Here is a 27,650-nt window from a genome sequence, read left to right as displayed (position 1 = left end):
CAATTTGTTGAATGTGTAATGAACGATTTCATAGAGAGAGTGACACGTATATACTAAATGTCTCCCTTACTAACGATCTCAGATTGAGATCTATCGCGGAAGCACGCATTTTGTGATGTTATCAATCAAGTTTTGAGAGGCTTTTGTGTTTATGTTAGCCCCGTAAGATGTTGTTTAATGACATCTGATGTTGGCTTGTTTATAGTATGTCCAGCAGTTCCTATCCATAAATCATTTGCCTTTTTTACAATTTAAATTTGCTTTCCTTTAATTAACAATAATGTTCCTTTTATATTGATATCCTTTTATTTCCATTTTTTTTTCATTTGAACACAATCTGTAAGAAAGATGCCCCAAAATTTACCATTTAAAAAAATAAAATGTTGTCAAATTAAATTTGCCTATATTTAAATAATGATTGACATTCATAATATTTATATCATAATTTCTTTTATATTCATTTTAATGATGAATAAAAATGTTCATCTGATTTTGAATATCTATGAGTTTATTGGTTCTTTTTTCAAAATCCACAAAGAATGAATAAATAATCGTAAATATTTGTATTTTCTTTATACTTTTAGGACAAGTCTGTGTGCGGCAGCCATTTTATCGCCAATCATCTGTATAACGTGGGTGTTCGGTCTCCTTGCTGTCAATCAAGATAATGACGCGTACTACTACCTGTTTGCGTTCTTCTGTTGCCTTCAGGGGCTACTTATGTTTTTGTTCCATTGTCTCATTAACTCAAAGGTAGATACTTGTTCTTAATATTCAGTCATCAGTGGAAATATCATTTATATTTATTTCTTTAGCAGTCCATCCATATACATACAATTTACTTCTCTCTCTTGGTATTCTCAACTAATTAATTAATTTTAATTAATTAATTTATCATTTCCTGCTTTTATTTTTGATGTAAAGCGCATTGAGAGCCTGCTTATATGCGCTATATAAGAACAGACTATTATTATTATTATTATTAATTGTTTTTATATTTCTCTATCGATTTTGGATTTTCTTCTTGTCCTTTTCCCCTTTCCTTAGTGGCCTGCCCATCTCCATTTGTTTTTACCAATTGCTTTATTTATATGGTAATATTCATTATTCTCAGACACAAATTCAAAAAGTACATTCATTTTGACAAAACATTAAAAATCACATGTTTCCCATACATCCTAATAGGATCTGACTTTAAAAAAAATTAATATATTGTGGTATATTAAAAAACGTTGACAATTACAAAGCAATAACTATAAATTAAACATGCTATGAATTCCATAAAATTGTTTAAACATCTATTAGTTAAAATAACAATAGCAAATAGACTATGAAACATACAAAACAATTTGGAATAATTGTTCTTTTCGTATATAGTAATATAGTCAAGTTTCCCAATACCAGACTTTTCTTGAAGTCCAAAAGGTCCCAAACTCATTGTTACCATTAAAAACACATTCTAAATACCAGACTTTCCAGACAACCAACTAGATCAGCCCAAAGGTGTCCAGTATTTGGAGAGTTGACTGTATTGGTAATTTAATGTTATTTTTTTGTTTTTTTTTTCTGTAGGCTCGCTATGCATGGTGGGTATGCTGCATGAAAATTCGAGGCAAGAAGGTTGGTGATGATCTGCATTCCAACGCAACAATTTCAGTAAGTGCAAACTAATGGATATATACTAATAACAACGTCGAGATAATTCTTAATTACATCCTACTATTACCTTCACAACACCTAATTGGTGCCATGGGTATAGTGTGAGGTTATACTGTAACCATTATTAGTGCATTGACTTGTGTCAGGTATCAACTGACACTTTCATGTAAAGAAATTTCTATTTGTAGTATAATGCACTGTTGTTGTGCATTAAAGGCCTTCAAAAAATTCTGTGGATTGAAATTTAAAGTTTCACATATAATTATATATTCTGTTTTTTAGTTCTTGTATATACTGTCATAGTTTATCTTGTTGAGGAAATTTATATTAGGTTTATAGACTCACAGCAGCCATGTGTTGTGCTTACAATGATCAGCATACTGGGAGATGCTCCTACTTTTTAAAAATGTATCCTGCACATGTGCATTTGTTCATAGACTCACAGCAGCCATGTGTAACGCTTACAATGAACAGCACACTAGGAGATGCTCCTACTTTAAAAAAATGTATCGTGCACATGTGCATTTGTATGTAATCGGGACCAACAGCTTTATGTCCCATTCAAAGTACAAGCCATTGAGAGTAAAATATCTTGCATAAAAGGATACAAGCAATATAGTGCAGACAGGTCTCAAACCCATACCTATCACATTGTCCGATAGCCTTCATTACACCAATGTCTCTATCTTGTACTTCATCAATCAATCAATCAATCAAAATCAACGTTTATTTCCAAAATGGTGGCGTCACCAAAATCACCGGAAATTGTAAAAATTGTCACAAATTTCTTTGCAGCGATCTAATCTAGCATACAAAACAAATGAGGAAAATCAAACCAGATTCAATGTAGGAATTTCAACAACATCTACGAGTAGTAGAACAGGAAGTAAGACAAGTAGCGGCAATATCTACCGGCCCGAGGGCTACCTACGTACGACGGCAAGCACATCAACCGCCACTCCATCCTATGACTATTATCCAGGTACGTTTTCAATGTTGATGAGTTGTATGATAAATATTGATACTATCAATCTTGTACAAATGTGTTCATTATTTTCTTCATATTAGAGTCAACTTTCCCAATAACAGACATTATTGGACTTGCCCAAAAATATATGGTTTCCCAGAAAGTCTGGTATGCATGAAAGAAAGACTAGTTTCTGGTTTTAAGTCTGTATAGCTCTGTCTACAATATCAACTAACATATTAACTTTATGTGACAAAATATGTGATGCCCCCATATATGGACACGATGACGGCATATCACTACCATATTTGGGCATATCACCACACCTTTTTCAACTAGTTTGATAGTGTAGACAGAGCTTAATAAGAAAGTTGACTTTAATTTCATATTTTGATTATTATAATTGCATGCAAAAATGGAAAAGTAATTACAAATCTTTAGTACCTTATAGTAAAGCAATTTAAATATATAAATGTGCAAAAAAATTATTATTGAATTATACAGTAGTTTGCTTGTGAAAGTTTAGTTTTGTGGTGCATGTTGTAAAATGTTTGCGTTTCTTATTATTTTTAGCTTATTTCAAACCTCGAACTACAAATCTAGATGGTAAGTTTCACCTCTCCTCGTTACCAACTCCCACCCCCACCATTTCCAATCTGATCCCACCCCCACCATTTCCAATCTGATCCCACCCCCACCATTTCCAATCTGATCCCAACCCCCACCATTTCTAATCTGATTCCACCCCCACCATTTCCAATCTGATCCCACCCCCACCATTTCCAATCTGATCCCACCCCCACCATTTCCAATCTGATCCCAACCTCCATAATATTTCTAAAACCTTGCTTAATACTAAAATTAATTGCTAATATGTGAACTAACATGATGTGTTTTTAAGAATTTAATATCCTTGTAATTGTTGAAAGAACATAATTATAGCCATGCATTGTGTTCTTACAAAAACAATATCAATGTTTATCAGTATTATTACTATGGTTAATGCTTTTATATTATTAAATAGCCTTTATGGCTGTTGATATATGTTTTGTCCATAACATATGCATCAAATGTACACATGACATGATTTGTTCCGAACTGTTTTACTATTTATTCTTTTAAATATTGAAATTGACATATATAAAAACCACCTTTCTCTGATATTACAATATTCTATAACAATAATTTTATGTTTTAAAAAATTAAAAATATAATTATAATATACCTTTTGATAATTATTAATGATTTAAATTTGTTGTGTTTATCTATAAACTTACTTACAAATCACTTTAAACTTTTAATAAAGTATATAATTTGTTTACGTAAAGAAATATGCTCCTGGGGAAAATGTCACAGGGAGCAAATGTCCATTAAGGGGGAAATACCGAGGCAACATTTCCAGGTGGCAACCATACATATAAATATATTGAATTGCAATATATGATTTTGATGTTAACTAACATCATATTATTTATACTACACACTTCATTCTGACCTTTGAACTATGTGCATGTCATTTTAACATCATGCTTCCATGCTTCCTACAGATCCAATGGCTATGCAGGTTAGACCGCCTCTGCCAAATCTAATGGGTAAGTTGGATCTGCTTACGGTTCTGCACATGTGACATTGTATAATACAATGAAGCTATATTTACACCAACCTTGCAAATAATTCCATCATGTGATGCTGTATCATGTAATTTGTCTATGATACTGACAAGTTATGCCACATACTGTACAATTAGAATCGGGAGCATTGGTATATTGTCAAAAAATATATAATTAATAATTATATTATTGATTATCAATAATGGCAGAAGGAAAGTTTATAGACATGTTTTGAAATATATTGATAAAAGTAATATTCATTTATTATCTCTTCATAACCTAATTATTATGTTTGCAATATCACACTAAATTGTCAAATACATTTTTTGGACTAGGGTACAGAACAGGTCCATCGAGACAGAACTAGGGAGCCACTAACTGATTAGTTGCATGACATGGCCCCTCAGGGGAATAACATTCATCAATGTTTCATTTAGCCTACTGGCATGTTGTATTTCATTTATAACTCAATATTGACAATTGTAAAATGTTAAACTTAATTGTTAATTAAATTCTTTTGTGAACAGAACAAGATTCAGATAGTGACAGTGATGCGTCTGTGCCCCGAGGACACGATAGTATGTCCTTGGCCTCCTCTCACTCATCTGACGAAGATGACGACATCGTACTGGACCCAAAATGGAAAATGCAACCAAAGACTGCTGAAACGGATGGTAAGAAAGTAATCGCTTCAGAACATCAAACGAGTAAATATGGAAAAGATGTTTTAATACCTAGACGTGATGTTCCGGTGTCTTTATGATTTATTTTTGCTGACACGCAATTAAAATGTAAACACATCTTGAAAAAAAAGGAAAAAGCAATCGGGGTATCATCTCCCTTTCTATAAATTATCCTCATATTCCTTGTGATATTGCAAGTTCTTTAAAAGTGAATTGTAAGGTGTCTTGATTATCAATGCAATGGTTGATTTGTGTGCGTTAGCTAAGGTCTGAGCTTCCACAAATTAATATCATTATCATACAATCCCAAAGCACCGTCTGTATGCTCTTGGATATGATCCCCATATTGATCATAAATGTCTATTTTTCCTGGATGGCCGGGTATAAACACTAGCTTCTAGATCGAATGGTCACAATATTCAATGGTATGTGTCTGTCTATTTATCGTCGATAGTTTTCGATTGTAGTACAAACAAATCTTTAAAGAAATATTTTAAAAGGTCTGTAGTGCTGATGAACCACCAGAGTTACATGACTGTAAAGTGTAAAAAAAATATAACATTGTGTTCATAAATTCTTCTCAATGTTAATTGTTTTGTTTGTGGTGTTTTCTCTACAGCAGTGGACAGTCAACCTCCGGTTCCAGGCCCGTATCATAGCACCCCGAAAGGTAAACAATTTTCTCTTGTACTTTTTCAATAATTATTCTAAATTTGCATGAATCAAATTCTTTTCCATAACTCTGACAAACTCATTCATGAATGTTAATGTATAATGTAAATTCTTTTCCTAATGTTTCATCTCGTATTTTGTCGTCTACATTTGTCAATATTTTAATAACAACATCCTTTGCTATTGTGATTTCATTCCCGTCCTAGATCAAATGTTAACATGTACATTTTTCTTTATCCTTTCATGTTTAACGACATTGTAACTATGTTATTTTTATGTATGTTTTCTTCATTCCTAGCACCGGCACCAGGCCGTGACAGTCAAAAGATTTGGTTCATTCCTGGTATGCATTCTTCCTTAGCAGAATGTTATAACCTTAATACTGCATAATTTAACAATGCTTATGCACAGGTTGTCGCTAGTTTCATGTGTAGTCCAGCTGCACAGGTGTGAGATTGGTTAGCCATTATGTGTGCTTGGCCGGCTGCACAGGTGTGGGATTGGTTGGCCATATGTGTGCTAGCCCGGCTGCACAGGTGTGGGAATGGTTGGCCACATGTGTGAGAATGATTGACCACATGTGTGCTTTGCCAGTTGCACAGGTTTAATGATACTACTCCATTTTACACAGCTGTATAGCATCTTGACTGGTTTTTAGGCATGGTAGACAATCCACCTGCAAATTTGCATACTTGGCGGCCATTGACAGCTGTTGTCTGATGAGAATTGTTGTGAATTCTGGGATTTTAACTCGATTTGCAGTTACTCTTATATACTATGTTATTAACAATATTTTTCAAGTGCACCCTTATAATTATAATCATTGACAGGACTAAAAACATTACATATTCACAAGGTCATCGCAAAATTATTTATTAAAACCGTATCGCATTTTTTGCGACTAGAAATGATTTAACCAATGAAGATTTTTCAAATGAGCTAACACTCTCAGCACTCTGCTGTACTTGTGTGAATTAAGTACTATTTATTTCTAACAATTTTTGTAAGTCGCGCTCATAAGTGTACACAATTTTAAAGAGTAAACTAAAAGTGGAAAGGGAGGTGGGGAGAGACCTTACTAATTGATATATTACATTATTATTATTATTATATTATTTTGTGACGTTGTTTTTAAGGAGACCACCTGGTACATATAATATATGCATTTCATGTTTATATTTACATATTGATTGATCACCTGTTCCATTAATGTTTAAATTATAAATCTGATATAATATTCATTATTCTCAGGTCGATATTATACACATATTGGTATTTATTCAATATCTATTTATTATGTTATATCTGTGCATAAATATGTGCATTAACATCATACAGAATATTCATTATGACTTTTTTACTCATTGGCGGTCAGTTAATTAAAATGGTTTTGTTTGCTTTTAAAGGCTATAGTCCCGTTCCGGTCTACTACTATACCACTGGTGAGAGATGAAGAACTTACAAAAATCACTTAGAAGAATTGTTGCATGCACCATTCTAACGCTAACTCTAACGCTAACGATCAGTTTCTGTTTTACTCATTTATTTTAAATTCTTCACACTCACTAACCAGGTTTAAGGGTCAAAGCGCCATTCACGCTCATTTCTAATACTAAAACTATTTTTACTATGTTTCATTTAAAATGTTTTTGAATGATGAAATCAAGATATACTGTACAGTAATGTTTATTAATATTTTAAAGGTCAAATTGACACAGTGGATTGATCAAATCACCATTGAAAATTAAGAAGAGAAAATATCGATTCATTTTTTTTCTTGGTCAAATCATCACAATTTTAATCTATAAATTTATATTATTTAAAGCCAAAGCCAAATTTCAGGAAAGAAATAGAAATATATGAATGTTTAAAAAAAATTTGTAATGGCTGCAAAATGCAATTTCCTGAATGCTTTTAGGCTTTTTAAAATGTGGCTAAAAAATTCAGCTGCATGCCTTTCATGTGGACAAAGTTGAATACCTTTTTCAGAACTAAATTTGCATGACAATAATTTTATTAAATGTAGATATCTTCTACTTTTATCTTGATTTCAAACTTTAGAAATAATTTAATATCGAACACTGATCAAAATAAATTGTAATTGTCATTATTATTCTATTAATCAAATATCTGCTAATTTATGGGTTGTTGGTCTATTAATTGGGTTGAAATACAAGTATTGGTGTTTTTACGAAAATGACTTAAAGTTAAATGTGTTCGTAACTTAATTGTCTTAGTTATCTGTCTGTGTGTAGTTAGTATGTAGGTTCTTTGAACGTTAATCTCTTAAATTATTGATTTCTTTTAAAGTGATGGTATAAATTGTATTTATTATTATCAGTTATTGGTTGTTTCTAATTTTTAATTATTAAAATAACAATCTTAATTTAATTATTTAATAAAAATAGATTAAATTCATAGAATTTTATTTTACCATATTATTAGTATTTTAACTAAAATAGTAAATTTAATATAAAGCCTATTTCTTTTAAAGTGATGGTATAAATTGTATTTATTATTATCAGTTATTGGTTGTTTCTAATTTTTAAAATAACAATCTTAATTTAATTATTTAATCAAAATAAATTAAATTCATAGAATTTTGTTTACCATATTAAACAATTTAATATAAAGCCTATTTAACAAAAATTTAATTAAATGTATGTTTTTTTTTTTTTTAATAAATTAGAAAAATATACATAAATACGAATAAATGGAACTTTACAGAAAGATAAAATCTTCAACAAAATTTTAAAAGTAGCCATGGATGTACCTCTAGAGCAGTCCGTACCTATAAAATATTTATTTATACTTATTATTTATTTAAACCACATGTGCTTCCTTTTAATGTATCACTGTAAGGAATAAATAAAACAATTTAAAACATGATAATACAGATGTGTTTAAAATAAATTGTTATCAACTCTTTATTTTTTATGCAACATTATTCAAAGGTATTCAAAATTGTATATGTTTATGTAATAGTACCTGTAAAAATAACTGTTAGAAATTGTTATATGTGGAGTTGTGAGTTGTGGCTTGGTGGTTATGATGCTTGGCTACCACTCCAAGGGTCCTGGGTTCAAATCCTGTCACATGTCAGGATTTTTTCTTTAAAAAAATATTAAAAAAAATATAGCTGCCAGAATTTTGAACAATATAGACAATAAACAACATCTGTATTTCTCCTAAATTATTGATATAGAAATTTAGTTGTCTGTTAGATTCATGTTCAATAATATTGTCATGTTTGTCACTGTTTCCTTGTCATATTTGTCACAAAGTAGTTCGTTTTCAACCATATCACTGAAAAATTTATTTAGATCTGCCACAAATTGCAATCTTAACGCTTTACTGTTATCATTTAAAAGTTGTTTTGTCATACTTTTAAAATTTGATTTTATGCTCAAATCACAAAATCTAAACAAAATTCATTTTATGTATTTCATGAACCATTTTTCTGCTTAAAAAATGCAGTTAGTTTAAAATAATTTGTTTCATATTTTTATGATCATTTAAAACTAATTTTGTATGGCTGCACTACAAATTTTGGTTGTAGTTTCAAACAAACCCAAAATAGCGGTTGTTTTTTACCTAAGCTACCTATTATATGTAAAGAATATTGTGTGATTGTTGAATAGATTTTGAATCACTGACGATTCTTGAATCTCTACAAACATTTTTAAAATTTCAACAAAAGTTATTTTAAAATCTGTCATTAATCTACAAACTGAAAAAAAAATTATGTATTTAATTTTTCGTATATTATCAGTTCCAGGTATGACCCTTGAACCTGAGTGTGAGAATTACAAACAAGACACAGAACCAGAAGGCTATCACCGAAATGCTTGGCCAAGCGAGGGCTACTCTGCAACAGCAAGTGATACAGAATCCAGAGCAGGTTCCCATAAAGGAGAACTACAAGTAATTGATGTGAAGCTTACTCCGGATGAGAAAGAGAACAGCCAGACGGAGTCTCCAACTGGTAGCATCGACTGTACGTTATTATAAACTAAAGGCTAGAAATATGCCTTCAAATCCTATCACGCACCCTTAAGCTTTGTCTACACTATCAAACTAGTTTGACAAAAAAAGTGTGATGTGCTTAAATATGGTAGTGATGTAATGTCATCGTGTCCATAGGCACATCAAATTGTCAGATAAAATTTGAAGGTGTCGATAGATCAAGGGCCTGCTGAATGTGTGCATGTACATACTTCGTATAGAAGAATTTAAAACAAATTACTCTTGTTTAGGTTGCATGGAAAATAAACACTAGTAAAGTAAGATTACTACAACCTTCTTTAGGAATCATTGTAGCGTAACGATCGAAAAGGTCAAGACAATCTCAACTCAATTTAGTAAACTACACTCTTGAAATATATCTTACTGTAGCATCGTCGTCTTGCTTCTAATGCAATTTCGTAAAATGCAGAGTGATTGATAAAATCTCGAATCCAATAATTATCTTCAATTGCCATCAACAAATAATTTGACTTTTTTTTTCGAACCATTGCCTTAGAATTATTTATTTATTTTGAACATTTTCCACTCAATTTTTGTATAATATCTCTAATATATTTTCTTTTATGAATAGGTCATCAAACTCTAAATGAACGACCCGACATCCTACCACTACGCGGTATAATGAAACAGCATTCTGATTCGTCACGTACACCTAGCATCTCGAGTCTCACACGAACTGGAATGGCTATACCGCTTGGAATGGGCGGCCCAGATAAGCTAGGTCTAAAAATAAGGGACCGCACAGCACACATGTCTGAATCTGAGTAAGTTTATTATTTAGGGTCCATCTCAACAAAATACTTTGTATTATTTAAAGCAACAATAAAGCTTGATTGCACACACCCCCACTTTACAATGGTATAGTCAATTGTTTCACAGTGATGGCCTTTTTTCAGATTTTCTCCTTCATATTCGATTGCCATTGTTTAACTTGTATGTAGAAGTTGAACCTATCGTAGATTTTATTTACAGAGGCATCCAATAAAAGAAGTAAAAAATGTGCCAGTGATTAGTATAGGATGTGTCCATGGTACTGGACATGGAAGTTGAACTCTACTTGATGTAGTTCAGGGACTTTCTTATGCCCTACTCTCTCAATAAAATTTGGTTGCGTTTTCATTGCAGCGCCAGCAGTAACGAAACATCCGTATGACAATTACAGTCGGAAGAGCCTGAGTGTTTACAGCAAGAATATCACACCAATAAGAACGAGGAAGACTCGGAATACTACGTCATCGTTTAACGTATCCAGTCTAAACCAATCAAAACCCACCAAGACCGTGATTATTACTACAGTCCAGTTTTAACATTTTTTGTGGAAAGACATTTTTGTGGTAGTGTTGTGTAGTTGAATGTTTCATACCGTAAGAGTTATTCTTGTCAATGTTTGATGCACCTATAGATTCTTGAATTTCTTGAATCAAATACAGATATGTGATTGTTTGAACTGAAATTAATTGGATGGTAAAATTGCTGTATATGAGGCTTTTCTGATGATTTTTATATGAACTAAATGTTATATAAATAAATAATTTTTAGGTATTTGTGTGTATTTAAGATGTTCTTATTCCTTAGTTAAACTAAGGGTATATTAAATTAATTTTTTTTAATCAATTAGGAAAAAAGTGATTTGTTTTTCAATATCGATCCCGAAATTTGACATACAATATTTGACATATGTAAAACAATAAATTGTTCATGGTATTGCAATTGCACTATAAAACCACATTAACGGTAACAAAATTAAGTGACTGAATTATCGTTTTAATAACTTTTCCTCATTTAACTTTTCTTTCTTTCTTTGTGTTTGTTTGTATATATTATTTTAAAAAAACTGTTTTTAATTATTTTACAAAAATATTAGATATGCTGTGTCTGAGCTACTGTATAGGTCAAAGTTCAAGGTGTATTGTATAGGTTAAAGATCAAGGTGTACATTTAGTGTATCCATCTTGACTGACATTGTGTAGACATTTTTTATTTGTATATATTGAAAATAGTAGCCGTATTTGCTTTCTGTGTTTCTAAAAGTTTACACGAACAAAAAAAGTCTCTTTTGTAAAGTTGGTAATTCCATATTTCAGTTCTTAAACAATGATGATTATTGAATGTTATGTCACAGTATCAGTTTAAATGGATTTTCAAGATAATCCATGGGGTAGGGCTAAATGGTAAAAAATATCAGATCTAGTTATAACCTGTGATTAAAAGAAATTATACCTTGAACACCCCATAATTATTGTGTTAATTTTGTTCATATTAATCAATTATTTTTGACACTCAGTAATTATTTGTGGGGTCTAATTGTTTATAACCTTGATTTTTCGTAGCTTTAATGTGTACAGATGTCGGAAATGTAATTGAATAAATAGTGTAAATCATGTAAACCTATTGTATTATTAAAAATAGCTAATTAACATTTGTAATTAATATTCATATGCTGATATATTTACAGTTTGCCAAAGAGGTTTTTTTCAATAGTCGTATATAGCATTGCAGACATTTAAAATTATTATTGCAGTATTGTTATTTGTTTTTTAAATAGATTATAAGAACAAGTTTTGGTGAACATTCTATATGCGAGTATGTGGAAATCTAAAATTAGGTGTGTTAAGTTAGGTTGTAGAGGTCAATTTTTCATCCATGGTTAGGTTAAATGTTAATTAATTAATTAAGAAAACAGTATTCCAAATGTACTTTTTAAACGGTTGAATTTTTTAATTAATGTCCATTGTACAAAAACAAGTTTATTTGAATATGTGACTTAATTCAGTTTGACTTTTATATGGTTTTACAACTTTTGTCTTTCATTAATAAAGAAGTGGATCTTTTCTGGATAAAATAGACAAATTTAAAGTCTTAGGTAACTTTGTATCAAATGTTTTGTGCAACCGTGTTTTCTTGTTAATCCAATTGTCAATGAACTAGCTCAAAACGTTTGTAAATTTTAAAATGTTAGTCCGTGCATGGCTTACCTGGATGCAGTGCTACCTGGATAAACCAACAATAGCCTATCTCTCCAATAAGAGAAATATATACAAAAGGAGAACCCCCTTTTGGATAATGGTACTGTTTGCTAAATTCCACCTATTATCGTATTCCTATTTGGAGAGAGATGCTATTGTCGGTTTATCCAGGTAAGCGGCACTCACAGACTACCAACACCACTGTTGGTTTGTGTAATTCTATCAAACGGTTTACGGTTGCTACTATTATTTGTATGTGCCTCCCTAACACTGTCGACGACCGCAGTACTGTATTTTTCTTTAAGTTTTATTTCGGTCAAGTTTTCATGTAAATTGTAAAATTGAGTTGCAAGGTGTTTTTTTTCTATTAAAATGTTACTTGTAGCACAGACTTGACTTGTAAATTATTATATTCTAGTGTTCTTGTTTAGTTTCATTTGGACAAAATCAAAGTCACTGTTTGGCCAGATGTAATACTCGGATGATGCGACTTGAAACCACTAGCCTGGTGTTCATACTGTTTTGGGGTAGTGTACGTCCGTTCTGGGTAGCGCACGTCTGTTTTTATTTATTTATTTATTTATTTATTCCACATTTATTTAGTCATCAATTACAGTACATCATAATTACAGTACAACTGAAAACAGGGATCCTGCAAAAAAAAGCTGTAGCTTCGTTTTTTTGTAGGACCCTTTTACATAAGAACAAGTATATAGAACTTAAATAAACAAAGGTGTTGTTAATCAGCATATAGTGATAAAAAGTATTTTTTGACCTGTTTTTTTATACATTTATTTTGTTTCTTTAAGATAACCGGTTTATTACCACCATTACAAGTGAACTCTTTCCACAATTTTGGTCCATATATGTGTATAAACTGTTGACTGCAAGTTAGTCTTGTGAAGGGAATTTCGAATTCAGTTTCTGTTCTGAGGTTATGAGTAGGCCTAATACTGTCACAGTAATTAAAAATATTTAAAATGTGATGTGGTAATTCATTGAATTTTACGTTTGCCATAAATCCTATGACGTTTACTTTGTAAATATCATAAACGTTTAATATTTTTAGTTTCTTAAACAGTGGCTCTGAGGCTTGTCTGGATTTAGAGAAGGTAATGCATTTTACAGCTCTCTTTTGGAGTTTTAGTATTACTTCTAACGTGCTCTTGTATGTATTTGCCCATATTAAGTTACCATACTGAAGGTGAGGTAATACTTAAGGTGTTATAAAGACTAATACGGACTTTATGAGGAAAGAATTCTCTTACTTTTAAAAGTATACCAATTGCCCTAGAATTTTTTTTCCTAATAAGCTGTATGTGATGTTTCCAGTTAAGATTCTCGTTTAAAATTACACCTAGAAATGTCACATTTTCTTTTCTATGTAATAACACATTATTCATTTTTATTTTAAACTGGTTTTTGTCAAAGTACTTATGGGTAGTTCTAAAAACAACGTAGTTAGTTTTGCTGACATTCAGTAACAGCTTATTTGCTTTAAGCCATACGTTTATTTTTTCTAGTTCAATATTCATATGGTTTAACATTGTAGGGTCATCTCCCCTTGTTATACAAGTTGTGTCGTCAGCAAAACTAATTATATCTATTTTACTACTTGCTCGACTTATATCATTGATGTAAATCAAAAAACAAAAGTGGTCCTAAAACAGAGCCCTGTGGCACCCCTATATTGGTGTCTTTTAAACATGATGATCTACCATTGGCATACACATATTGTTTGCGGCCACTTAAATAGTTTCTAAACCACATTAAAACGATGCCTCTTATACCATAATGTGCCAATTTGCTCAACAGAATACTGTGATCGATAATGTCAAACGCTTTTGACAAATTCATAAAGGTAGCAAGTGCATATTCCTTTTTTTCAAATGCATTTAATATTCTATGGACCAAGTCGATCATAGCATGAGAAGTTGAGTGTTTGTTTCTAAATCCATATTGATTGTTGCTTAACACTCTAAATTTTGTAAGACAATTGTATAATTGATTATGGATAATCTTTTCAAAAACTTTCGAAAAAATGGGCAACAGCGATATGGGACGATAGTTTGAGGCCAAATGGCGGTCCCCTTTTTTATGTATAGGAACTACTTTGGAAATTTTCAACTTCCCTGGTATCAGTCCAGTTTGAAGTGATAAATTAAAAATATATGTCAGCGGCTTTAAAATGTTGTATTTTACTTCCTTTACAACTTTTGCTGAAATGTCATCAAATCCGGGGGCTTTGTTTGAATCGAGAGATTCAATAACTTTTAGTACCTCCTCCTCATCAACATAGCTAAAAAACATTGAGTTGCGTTGTTTGTTTGTGAGGTATTCAGAATATTTTGTCGTAGTAGACTCAATATTGTCTCGAACCTTTGGGGTGGCGCACGTCCGTTTTGGGTTAAGTCTGTTTTTAGGTAGCGGATGTCCGTTTTGGGTTAAGTCTGTTTTTAGGTAGCGGATGTCCGTTTTGGGGTAGCGCACGTCCGTTTTGGTGTAGAGGACGTCCGTTTTGGGGTAGCGCACGTCCGTTTTTGGGGTAACGCACGTCCAATTTGGTGTAACGCACGTCCAATTTGGGGTAGCGCAAGTCCGCTAAGTCTGTTTTTAGGTAGCGGACGTCCGTTTTAGGGTAGCGCACGTCCGTTTTGGTGTAGCGGACGTCCGTTTTAGGGTAGCGCACGTCCGTTTTGGGGTAGCGCACGTCCGTTTTGGTGTAGCGCACATCCGTTTTGGGGTAGCGCACATCCGTTTTGGGGTAGCGCACATCCGTTTTTTGGTAATGCACGTCCGTTTTTTGGTAACGCACGTCCAATTTGGGGTAGCACACGTCCGTTTTGGGGTAGCTCACGTCCGTTTTTTGGTAGCATACGTCTGTTTTGGGGTAGCTCACGTCCGTTTTTTGGTAGCGCACATCCGTTTTGGGTTAGCTCACATCCGTTTTGGGGTAGCGCAAGTCCGTTTTGGCGTATGTCCGTTTTTGGATAGCGCACGTCCGTTTTGGGGTAGTGCACGTCCGTTCTGGGGTAGCGCACATCCGTTCTGGGTTAGCGCACGTCCGTTTTGAGGTAGTGCACGTCCGTTTTGAGGTGGCGCACGTCCATTTTGGGGTAGCGCACGTCCGTTCTGGGGGTAGCGCACGTCCGTTTTGGGGTAGCGCAAGTCCGTTTTGGGATAGCGCAAGTTCATTTTGGGTTACGTACGTTTTGGGGTAGCGCAAGTCCGTTTTGGGGTAGCGAAGTTCGTTTTGGAGTACGTCCGTTTGGTGTAGCGCACGTCCGTTTTGGTGTAGCGCACGTTCGTTTTGGGGTAGCCCAAGTCCGTTTTAAGGTAGCGCACGTCCGTTTTGGGGTAGTGCAAGTCCGTTTTGGGGTACGTACATCCGTTTTGGGGTAGCTCACATCCGTTTTGGGGTAGCGCACGTCCGTTTTGGGGTAGCGCACGTCCGTTTTGGGGTAGCGCACGTCCGTTTTGGGGTAGCGCAAGTCCGTTTTGGGGTAGCGCACGTCCGTTTTGGGGTAGCTCAAGTCTGATACCCGATATTGGACGTGAACTACTCAAACTGGCCGTCTGATACCTAATGTTGGACGTGAGCTACTCAAACTGGCCGTCTGATACCTGGTGTTGGACGTGAACTACTCAAACTGGCCGTCTGATACCTAATGTTGGACGTGAACTACTCAAACTGGCCGTCTGATACCTGGTGTTGGACGTGAACTACTCAAACTGGCCCTCTGATACCTGGTGTTGGACGTGAACTACTCAAACTGGCCGTCTGATACTTAATGTTCGACGTGAGCTCCTCAAACTGGCCGTCTGATACCTGATGTTGGACGTGAACTACTCAAACTGGCCGTCTGATACCTGATGTTGGACGTGAGCTACTCAAACTGGCCGTCTGATACCTGATGTTGGACGTGAGCTACTCAAACTGGCCGTCTGATACCTGATGTTGGACGTGAACTACTCAAACTGGCCGTCTGATACCTGATGTTGGACGTGAGCTACTCAAACTGGCCGTCTGATACCTGATGTTGGACGTGAGCTACTCAAACTGGCCGTCTGATACCTGATGTTGGACGTGAGCTACTTAAACTGGCCGTCTGATACCTGATGTTGGACGTGAGCTACTTAAACTGGCCGTCTGATACCTGGTGTTGGACGTGAGCTACCCAAACTGGCCGTCTGATACCTGATGTTGGACGTGAACTACTCAAAACTGGCCCTCTGATACCTGGTGTTGGACGTGAACTACTCAAACTGGCCGTCTGATACCTAATGTTGGACGTGAGCTCCTCAAACTGGCCGTCTGATACCTGATGTTGGACGTGAACTACTCAAACTAGCCGTCTGATACCTAATGTTGGACGTGAACTACTCAAACTGGCCGTCTGATACCTGATGTTGGACGTGAGCTACTCAAACTGGCCGTCTGATACCTGATGTTGGACGTGAACTACTCAAACTGGCCGTCTGATACCTGATGTTGGACGTGAGCTACTCAAACTGGCCGTCTGTTACCTGATGTTGGACGTGAGCTACTCAAACTGGCCGTCTGATACCTGGTGTTGGACGTGAACTACTCAAACTGGCCGTCTGATACCTGGTGTTGGACGTGAGCTACTCAAACTGGCCGTCTGATACCTGATGTTGGACGTGAACTACTCAAACTGGCAGTCTGATACCTGATGTTGGACGTGAGCTACTCAAACTGGCCGTCTGATACCTGATGTTGGACGTGAGCTACTCAAACTGGCCGTCTGATACCTGGTGTTGGACGTGAACTACTCAAACTGGCCGTCTGATACCTGATGTTGGACGTGAGCTACTTAAACTGGCCGTCTGATACCTGGTGTTGGACGTGAGCTACTCAAACTGGCCGTCTGATACCTGATGTTGGACGTGAGCTACTTAAACTGGCCGTCTGATACCTGATGTTGGACGTGAGCTACTCAAACTGGCCGTCTGATACCTGATGTTGGACGTGAGCTACTCAAACTGGCCGTCTGATACCTGGTGTTGGACGTGAACTACTCAAACTGGCCGTCTGATACCTGATGTTGGACGTGAGCTACTTAAACTGGCCGTCTGATACCTGGTGTTGGACGTGAGCTACTCAAACTGGCCGTCTGATACCTGATGTTGGACGTGAGCTACTTAAACTGGCCGTCTGATACCTGATGTTGGACGTGAGCTACTCAAACTGGCCGTCTGATACCTGATGTTGGACGTGAGCTACTCAAACTGGCCGTCTGATACCTGGTGTTGGACGTGAACTACTCAAACTGGCCGTCTGATACCTGATGTTGGACGTGAGCTACTTAAACTGGCCGTCTGATACCTGGTGTTGGACGTGAGCTACCCAAACTGGCCGTCTGATACCTGATGTTGGACGTGAACTACTCAAAACTGGACCTCTGATACCTGGTGTTGGACGTGAACTACTCAAACTGGCCGTCTGATACCTAATGTTGGACGTGAGCTCCTCAAACTGGCCGTCTGATACCTGATGTTGGACGTGAACTACTCAAACTAGCCGTCTGATACCTAATGTTGGACGTGAACTACTCAAACTGGCCGTCTGATACCTGATGTTGGACGTGAGCTACTCAAACTGGCCGTCTGATACCTGATGTTGGACGTGAACTACTCAAACTGGCCGTCTGATACCTGATGTTGGACGTGAGCTACTCAAACTGGCCGTCTGATACCTGATGTTGGACGTGAGCTACTCAAACTGGCCGTCTGATACCTGGTGTTGGACGTGAACTACTCAAACTGGCCGTCTGATACCTGGTGTTGGACGTGAGCTACTCAAACTGGCCGTCTGATACCTGATGTTGGACGTGAACTACTCAAACTGGCAGTCTGATACCTGATGTTGGACGTGAGCTACTCAAACTGGCCGTCTGATACCTGATGTTGGACGTGAGCTACTCAAACTGGCCGTCTGATACCTGGTGTTGGACGTGAACTACTCAAACTGGCCGTCTGATACCTAATGTTGGACGTGAGCTACTCAAACTGGCCGTCTGATACCTAATGTTGGACGTGAACTACTCAAACTAGCCGTCTGATACCTGATGTTGGACGTGAGCTACTCAAACTGGCCGTCTGATACCTAATGTTGGACGTGAGCTACTCAAACTGGCCGTCTGATACCTGATGTTGGACGTGAACTACTCAAACTGGCCGTCTGATACCTGATGTTGGACGTGAGCTACTCAAACTGGCCGTCTGATACCTGATGTTGGACGTGAGCTACTCAAACTGGCCGTCTGATACCTGATGTTGGACGTGAGCTACTCAAACTGGCCGTCTGATACCTGATGTTGGACGTGAGCTACTCAAACTGGCCGTCTGATACCTAATGTTGGACGTGAGCTACTCAAACTGGCCGTCTGATACATACATATAAATAAATTATATAAGAGGTACAAGGATATAAGTATAAGTAGGCCTATAAATAGATAAGTATAAATAAGCCTATTTAATGTACTACAGGTTGTTTTGTGGTGAGGACCTCAACCTTCAATCGACGTCCATCGTTTAAGGCCAACTCAAACAGCGCCGTACAATGAGGCCTGACAAAAAGTCTTGAGTTGAATCCCGACGAGACGTCTTCAGATAGCAGTGGGTGTAGTTTTTAGGTCGATGCCAGAATTTCAAACATATTTAATTTTCTCCCGACGAGTTGACTCATCGGGCCTCGTTGTACTTAATTCTTGCTTCATGTTTTGCTCTAATCCCAGCTCACATTCTATTAGTATCCAATCCTTCATGAAATTTCACTTACTTATCAAGTTATAGTCACGCTGTTTACTAGAACCTTGTTCTGCTGGGGAACAAAGTCCTTTTAAACCTCACGGAATTCCGACTTAATTCGCCATCTCACTTCTCAACCAACTACACAAATTAGTCGTACTTTAATAACAATAATAATATAACAATTTATATAGCGCACATATCCACTAAAAGTGCTCAAGGCGCTAATCACAACACTGTTTGTTTATTCTTCATTAATACCATATGCCTCAGCAAAAAGGTATGATTTTAATGATTTTTTTGAAGAATTAATTGTATGGCAATGCCTAATCCATTCAGGAATGTCATTCCACAGACTTTATTATAGATCTAATATAGTCCGTAAACAATCCAATAAAAAATCACCAAATTTGACACTTTTATGACATACTTTGTTACTATGACAACATAAAGCGATTGCAATGCAATATATGTGCATATATGTAGAAATTTAATATTTTAAACATCAGTCAATTGTGAAATTATATTATACTTTTGTGATAATGCTCGAATTTAGAAAGCTCATCCTTTTCCCATTTGGAGACAAATAAGGGGATTTTAATATCTACAAGTAATAAAAATCAATCAATTTCAAATATTTTACTTTTTTATTTACAAATAACAGAGAATAATAGTCAACACATCTGATAGTTTGCTTCAGGCAATGTTAAAGAGACATTTAAATTCTTAATAAAATGTGTTTACATGAGTTTAGCAGGATCATGTAAAAAATATTCTACTGCAGTATTTAGAAAGCTTTTTCTGAGTAATCTGTCATACACACTGTTTATAAACATAAACTTTTACATTGAAATAAACAAAAGATGCAGTTACTGCATTAGAATAATGTTGACATGGTCGCTTACTTCCATGGAGAAATGTTTGCATTTAACCAAATTTTATTTTTTAAATCTTCTGTTATTATCTTTGCGAGAGACTGATACTATGATCCAACAAGGACCCGGAGATGCCACTATGCTACTATACCATTGCTTGATAATTTACCATTAACATATCCTTTATTGGTCATAATAATTTCACTAAAAGTTAACATTATGCATAACAAAATAAATACCACTAAAAGAGAAGAACATTTTTAGAAATGTTTAAAACATGAATAAATTAGGCTCCATGTTTAAAATCAACCTAAAAATGAATTAAATGAAATAAACCAATGTTCTATATTAAGTAGTGTAGAAAACTGACATTTGTTGAAGTTATATTTAAAGTTATAACAAAATGAGAAAATGCTTTTAGCCAGCATTCAATTCAATTGCCCCTAAATTGTTTTGACTAAATAACTTCCAAGAAAATGTATGCCAACATATAAGTCACGTGTTGTGTCAATTCTTAATTGAATTCTGAATTTCATCTTATCAATACGGGAAACGAAGATACGTAAGTACAGAACACGACGAACAAAATGTGACAAAAATGATGGATATACAATAAAATAATTAGCTATATAGGTTTATGTTGTTCTTATTCGATGTATGTATAAAGTCATTTCAAGAATTAAAAATTCTTTGTAAGCCAGAAACACTTCAAAAGAAACAAAACACAAATTTCATTTACTCTCTTATTTCCACTGGTTTGAAACGTTGTGCTTACCTCTGTGGATTTATTAAAAAGTCGTTTTAAGTCAAGAAACATTCTGAAAACTGTTGAACCTTTTTTTATCGATGAATTGCAATTTTTTTCGTATTTCCACTCGTTTGAAACTTGCTTTAGTTCACGCTTACTTAGGTGGCTTTCTTAAAATGTTGTCGTAAGCCAAGAAATGCTCCTGTTTTTCTGATGAATTTTGGTTACCTTAGGTGGTCTTATGTTTGCTGCTGGCCTTCAATAACACCCTCTCCTTTACTTACATCACTTACGCATTCCCATTGTCCTTCTAACGATTCCTTCCACAAACTAACCTAAATTGTAATTAATTAAAATCTTTTTAATTGAATCCATTCTTAAAAAAAAAAAAATTTAAGATCCAATTGTTTTGCTTCAACAAATAAGCAAATTCAGACCATTCACACATTGTTTTGTTACATAAAGTTTGATAGTGTAGACAGAGTTTAAAATTTTGATGGACATGTCATATCCCAGTAGGAAGGCAAGCAATATTACATTATATACTACATAAATTGTGTGTTCACCAAGAATATGTATAGAAAACAACCAAAGCATTCTCTAAATCCCTCATTTAGGGGACACATTTCTGCAAAACGAGAGGAATTTTCTGTTCAGGAAAACCTCTATTTAGTGGACACTTTGTTCCACTGTATTGTAATCTTACCTTGTTATCACCACCAGACACTGCTAATATGTTTCCAGTGACGGACCAGCTAACATGCCAAACAACGTCATTAAATTTGCTTAAAATCTACAAGAATTAAAAAAAAAATATTTTCGATTGCAAATCTTTGTACTATTAAATTTTGAGGCAGACACACCTCATGGACATATACTAGACATATTACCAATATCAACCCTTAATTTATTTTCAATAAGGCCATATTGTTTGTGTATTGTTTGTTTATTTATATTGATATTTTATTAAATTATTTTGCAATTTTATGCATTATTTCCAAGTTATTCGATACACAAAAAAATCATCGATAATACGATACCCGTTTTTCTATTGTTTTACCAGACACAAACTACAACTGAGAGATTAGGACATGGGGAACTAGTGCCTGGGAAAAAACAACCTGGGGAACTAGCACCTGGGGAACTAGTGCCTGGGGAAATACAACCCGGGGGAAATACAACCTGGGGAAATACAACCTGGGGAACTAGTGCCTGGGGAACTAGCACCTGGGGAACTAGTGCCTGGGGAAATACAACCCGGGGAAATACAACCTGGGGAAATACAACCTGGGGAACTAGCACCTGGGAAACTAGCACCTGGGGAAATAGCACCTGGGGAAATAGCACCTGGGGAAATAGCACCTGGGGAAATAGCACCTGGGAAACCAGCACCAGGGAGAACTAGCACCTGGTGAATTAGCACCCAGGGAAGTACCACCTGGGAACTTGCACTGAGAAAATAGCACCTGGGAAACTAGCACCAGGGGAACAAGCACATGGGGAAGTAGCACCTAGTGAACTACCACCTGAGAAACTACCACCTGGGGAACTGCAATTTGTAGCATTACCTTTGGGTTCCATGTGTTGCCTGTGCTACTGTCACAGGTCCAAATAATAACACGGCCATCTTGTGAACAACTAGCTATAGTGCTCTGCGGGAGGCCAATGGACGGACACCACGCTGTGTCGCGTACCCAATCACTATGTGCTTCTAGTTTATGCTCTTCGGTCCATTCACCATTATCTTCTCTGTAAGAAAAGTTGACATGATTAAAGAGCACACTCTATCAAATTTTAATAGTTGGTGATATGGTTTCTAGGGCACCAAGCTGTATTGTGTAAATAATCATTACATGATTCAAGTTTTTGCTTCTCTTTCGATTCACAATAAGGAGCAATCAGGGTTGTGCATGTAAGCCTGGTGTACCTCTCTCTTACTATGGACATCAGTTCTTGCAGATACATTGTGCAGGGTATGGACACAGGTGCAGCAAGTGGACAGAAGCTACCCTCAGACACTGTCCTTCCAGCTGGTTCAATTCAATTCAATAAAACTATTATTGGACCCTCTGTCCCACTCCAGGGAAATTCAACAGCTGAGAAAGTAGCACCTGGTGAACTACCAACTGGACATTATCTTTTATTTTAATACAAACTGGACATTAGATAATAACAGAACATTTAGTAGGACCCTCTGTCCAATTTTTAATGGTTGGTGGCATGGTTTTTAGTGGTAATGGGCATATCACTAGTTTGGGCAAACTAGTTTGATAGTGTAGAGAGAACATTATATTTACTTCCAAATCTTTACTAAGTTATCACAGCCACCGGTAACCAATCGTTTAGCAATGTTTGGTCTTTGTGTTGATGGTGGTTCAATCAATGAACCTGGTACGACTGCTGGTGCCCAACTAACAGCATTACAACCAATCTGAAGAAAATAAGCATTATCAATTATCATTACTGGACAATTAATCAAGATAATTGCTTAAAGATTTATTTCTTCTTTTATTTCAAATTAGTGGTGCAGTGAGTTGGACGATGGACTACAGATTGTAGGTTCTTTACATTGTTTCTATCCTTAGGCGGCAAGATACATGAATTTGCACTGATTACTAGCTGCATTATGGGAGTATGTGTTTGATCCAAGAATGACCAGGGTAGTACTGTGTACAAATTTCACAAAATTATGTCCAAATTTTGACTTCAATGTAAAAGAATGGTCACAATAAAGGTCAGAAATGACCAGTAGTATTGGCCAATGACTTTGATTTTCCTTACCGAATGAGCTTCCTTAATTTTGGTCGATGACCATTGGTTCTCATTGTACGTTAAAATAGAAACTGACCCATCGGATGAACCGCAAGCAAGAACGAGACCAAACTCCTTGGGCGCCCACTGAACGGAGTTCACTGTAATAAAAAATGTTTCTATAATATGAATTTTGCATTGAATACATAAAATATATCAAATATAATAAATATGTATTATTACCAATATTGTATAAATATTTCAAGATATTATTAATAATTAGGAGTAATGGCATGAATCGGCCAATCAGATAAGCCAGTGTACACACATGCAACATCGATCAAATTGATACGCCCTCATCTTGTAGTATATTGCTTTGTAAATATAAATCCCTACCTACTAGTGCTACTCTCTTCACTAATCTTTATGGGCAAGACATAATTTATTCAGGTGTCAAAGTTCAAATCAATTTACCTGATGAGTCATGATCACCATGCTCGTAGATCTTCTCCCATGAGCCACTAGCCTCCCTCCAGACAATCACTTTTTTATCGTAGGAACAAGAAGCCAGGATGTTACCATACATTGGATGAGCCCATGCAACTTGCCACACAGGTCCCTCGTGCCTGTCAATGGGAATATCAAAGGGTTATCAAAATTGTATGTCAGCTGGTCGGATATTTAATATTCATTGCTATATCTATTTATGTGTTTATAATCATCAGTGTACCATTGCCAACATAACTGGCTCAGACTGTTGCACCAGTGCTTCATATTTGTTTCAAAACCTGAGCTGCACTAATGAGATCGAAACAGTACTGTCTGCAGATTGGATATTGTTATACATTTTGTACCTTGTTTTATATTAAATAAAAGAAAAGATAATGGACTTTCACAAATGTAAAAATGTTTTTTAAATATACATGATGTGTATATTGTAAGCATAAATTTTATTTATTTACGGATCATGTATGCTTTTTTCCCCCCACCCAGCCTAGATTTTGACACTATAGAGTTCCCTAGCTTCAGGCCTGGTCATTTGAGGAATTTGGGGAATGCAATCACTTGTCTAACACACTCCTAAACTGCCCTTGAAAAATGCGATTTACAACACACTTAAATTTGGTAAACTTCTACACACCAACATACAAACAGAACACATACAGCAGCCCTGAATGTATTGAGGAGTGCAATTTGTAACACCTATCATTTTCAAAAGACAAGGCCTGTAGCTTAAATCCATGTACTGTACTGGTGGTAGGAAATTGCCAAATTTGAATGAATTAAACAACAAAATGCTTTACCCTCTTAGATCTGCAACTAGTGTTTGTTGACCGTTGATAACATCGAATATCTTGACCGATCTGTCGGAGGAGCAGGTAGCGAGACGAACACCATAATAATCCATCTGTGCATCATGCTAACAAAAGATGATTTTTATTTAATATTTCAGGACAATAAAACAAACTTAAGACAACTAAAAATAAGTAAACATCAATAATTAATTTTCAAGAAAAGACATTGAAAAGGACAACAAATTTAAAATGCTTCCAGTAGTTAGTATTATTGTGAGTTGTCAAAATTGTCGATAAATAAAATCAATTGATATATTTAAAAGATGTGTTTGTTTTATTTTAAATATAGACTGAATGATTTATTATTGTTTTTTTCATTTCATTTATTTTAAATATTTTCATCGCAGCCAAAGCTGAATTACAAAGATATTTACATATTCTAAATATTATCATTAATATTATTCATTTAGAAGCGAGATAAGGTATATGACTGCACTTTTTCTATATCTTTCAACTCTGCGTTTGGGTTGTTGATACTTTAGTTTCAATGTTACTTACATTGTTCACTGGAAACCATTTTCCAAAATGAATACTTTTCAAACAATTCAAAGTAAACGTATAGCATAGATTACGCCTTATTATTTACTAATTTATTATTTACCAATTTCAAAATAATTTAGGAACGAGATTAGGCCTACTTACAATCATATCTTCATGTGCAGTATCCACAGTGCTAATTACAGAAACCTGAAAAGATGATTAAAATAGGAACAATAACAATTATTACAATAAAAAAGATATACTTTAAAGACACTAGACCTAAGTTTTTTTTAAAAGTGCGAAAAATAAGTCGATTCTAATAAGTTATGCATTTCATATTGTGATGTGATGCACCCAATTTGATCGTTTGCGTGAACGGGCACAACCAAATAAAAGAACTGTAACTTTTCAGCAAAAATATTAGGTCTTTCCCAATTTGTATGTAAAGGAAAGACAGCCTATAGCTAGCATACGATGTCCGTACATTACCGCTATTCACCAGTTAAGCCTACAAAAACAAGTTCTTAAGTTCTCGTAAGAGTAACTAGAAAGGTCTACTAGAGAATATTCGACGAAAGCTACTTAGATAATTAATAAGCAACCTTAGAATGCACATTAAAGACAAGAAATCACCTGGTTTAATGTACAAAATATTCTAAAACGATTAAAAAAAATTAGAAACATTTTGTTGATTACCTAAAATCCAATGGAAATAAAGAGTGGCAAACTGTCCACACTGTTTTATCGCGGTGCCTATGCTTATACACTGTGTTTTACTTATCTTTTTTTTAGTTGGATTTTAAGCGATCAAAATAATTTTTCTAGTGTCTAAAAATCATACAGTGATGTACATTTAGGCTAATCTTTTTCATTTAGGAACATTTCACAAAAATGTTGTCCATACAGTAAATGTTGTCCATACAGTAAGTGTGTTCGTTAACGAATTATGAATTAATATTTTATGCACTTGTCAATTGTATGACCCAATATACGACCCCCGGGAGAGGTGCATCATTTGTCCGATGTGCGTCGTACTTTTGAATACCATGACGCACCCGTGCGTCAAAAAGGTGACTTACCTTTAGGTGACCATGACGCACCCATTTTGACGCACTGTGACCATGTTGTTTATGATATGGTGGGTGGTAAAGTGACGGACATGTCATTGACAAACCTTGTTCATTGATGTGACGTACCCTCTAGGTTTTTGGACGCACTCCTGTGTCGTTAATTATTTGTAAATGACGCACCCCTCCCGGGGGTCGTATAGTGGGTCATACAATTGACAAGTGCATTAGTACTTTGTCATCGATCGAATATGTCTTCTACCGTTTCGTGGAAAAGGCCTATTTATTATTAAAACGCTTTACAACAAGAATTATTATTATTAATAATATAAATAACAGCAGTCACACAAAGCCAAAGTTATAAATGATGTTTTATTAGTTCGGACTGTATTCTTTCTAGGTTACGGCCTACCGGGAAACCCATGCCACTGTACTTCTCAAGACAGAGAAGACTGGACCGGATGAAGAATTAGGCCTAGGCCTACCTGGGCCGGCCGGCCTACAACTTTACTAGGCCTAGGCCTATCTAGGCTTTCTACCACGGTAATCAGGTGGTGGTGGTAAGAATAGATGTCTGTAGGAGGCCTGGCGGTAATTAGGTTTTATTTAAATTAAAATAACATTTCACAACAAACTTTTAAGATTACAAAACTCTAAATAAAGTACAACCACATTTTAAAGTAAATAATACTTACCATGATTGTTAATTAATTGAATTTTTACGCAATTTAACGCCGATCGGCTTCCCAAAACATACACGTACGTAGCGTACTCGTGTCAGTCTCTGGTTCAATTTGTCTGTCGCCCTCTATTTTTCATAATTTCTTAATGAAAAATTTTTAGGCTTAAAGACCCCTTCCCTGCAATTTTGGACGTTTTTTGGAAAATAATACATATATATCACTTTAAAAACATTAAACCATGTCATTCCTTGTCTTAAATGTACGTTTTATGGTAAATTATGATAAAAAGTGAGAAACAATGCACTACCTAAGTAGCTCGCGGCGATCGACCTCTCGT

At 35.3% G+C, this 27,650-nt stretch overlaps 2 protein-coding genes across 2 annotated transcripts in view; one reads left to right on the top strand and one right to left on the bottom strand.

Moving 5' to 3' along the window:
• Positions 1–12,972, top strand: part of LOC140058400 (cadherin EGF LAG seven-pass G-type receptor 1-like) — a 96,494-nt gene extending 83,522 nt beyond the window's left edge. Inside the window, exons 23-33 of the mRNA XM_072103977.1 lie at positions 585–753; positions 1,573–1,656; positions 2,455–2,641; positions 3,200–3,232; positions 4,174–4,218; positions 4,764–4,910; positions 5,539–5,589; positions 5,890–5,934; positions 9,364–9,588; positions 10,189–10,381; positions 10,743–12,972. Of these exons, the coding sequence (XP_071960078.1) occupies positions 585–753; positions 1,573–1,656; positions 2,455–2,641; positions 3,200–3,232; positions 4,174–4,218; positions 4,764–4,910; positions 5,539–5,589; positions 5,890–5,934; positions 9,364–9,588; positions 10,189–10,381; positions 10,743–10,770 (1,207 nt within the window). The 3' untranslated portion in view covers positions 10,771–12,972. The remainder of the gene's footprint in view (positions 1–584; positions 754–1,572; positions 1,657–2,454; positions 2,642–3,199; positions 3,233–4,173; positions 4,219–4,763; positions 4,911–5,538; positions 5,590–5,889; positions 5,935–9,363; positions 9,589–10,188; positions 10,382–10,742) is intronic.
• A 7,003-nt stretch (positions 12,973–19,975) lies between these two features.
• Positions 19,976–27,409, bottom strand: LOC140058499 (protein SEC13 homolog). The gene is made up of 9 exons (XM_072104128.1): positions 27,326–27,409; positions 25,726–25,770; positions 25,033–25,148; positions 24,203–24,354; positions 23,759–23,889; positions 23,275–23,408; positions 22,546–22,726; positions 21,684–21,770; positions 19,976–21,312 (listed from the first exon to the last, which is right to left on the bottom strand). Exons 1-9 carry the CDS (start codon positions 27,326–27,328, stop codon positions 21,217–21,219), a joined length of 945 nt encoding a protein of 314 aa, XP_071960229.1. The 5' UTR covers positions 27,329–27,409; the 3' UTR covers positions 19,976–21,216.
• Positions 27,410–27,650: the final 241 nt, after the last annotated feature.

This window comes from Antedon mediterranea, chromosome 9 (assembly GCF_964355755.1).
Source record: "Antedon mediterranea chromosome 9, ecAntMedi1.1, whole genome shotgun sequence".
NCBI classification, from domain to species: domain Eukaryota; kingdom Metazoa; phylum Echinodermata; class Crinoidea; order Comatulida; family Antedonidae; genus Antedon; species Antedon mediterranea.
The sequence above is the reverse complement of the archived record's forward strand: the minus strand, read 5'-3'. Positions and strand labels throughout refer to the sequence as shown.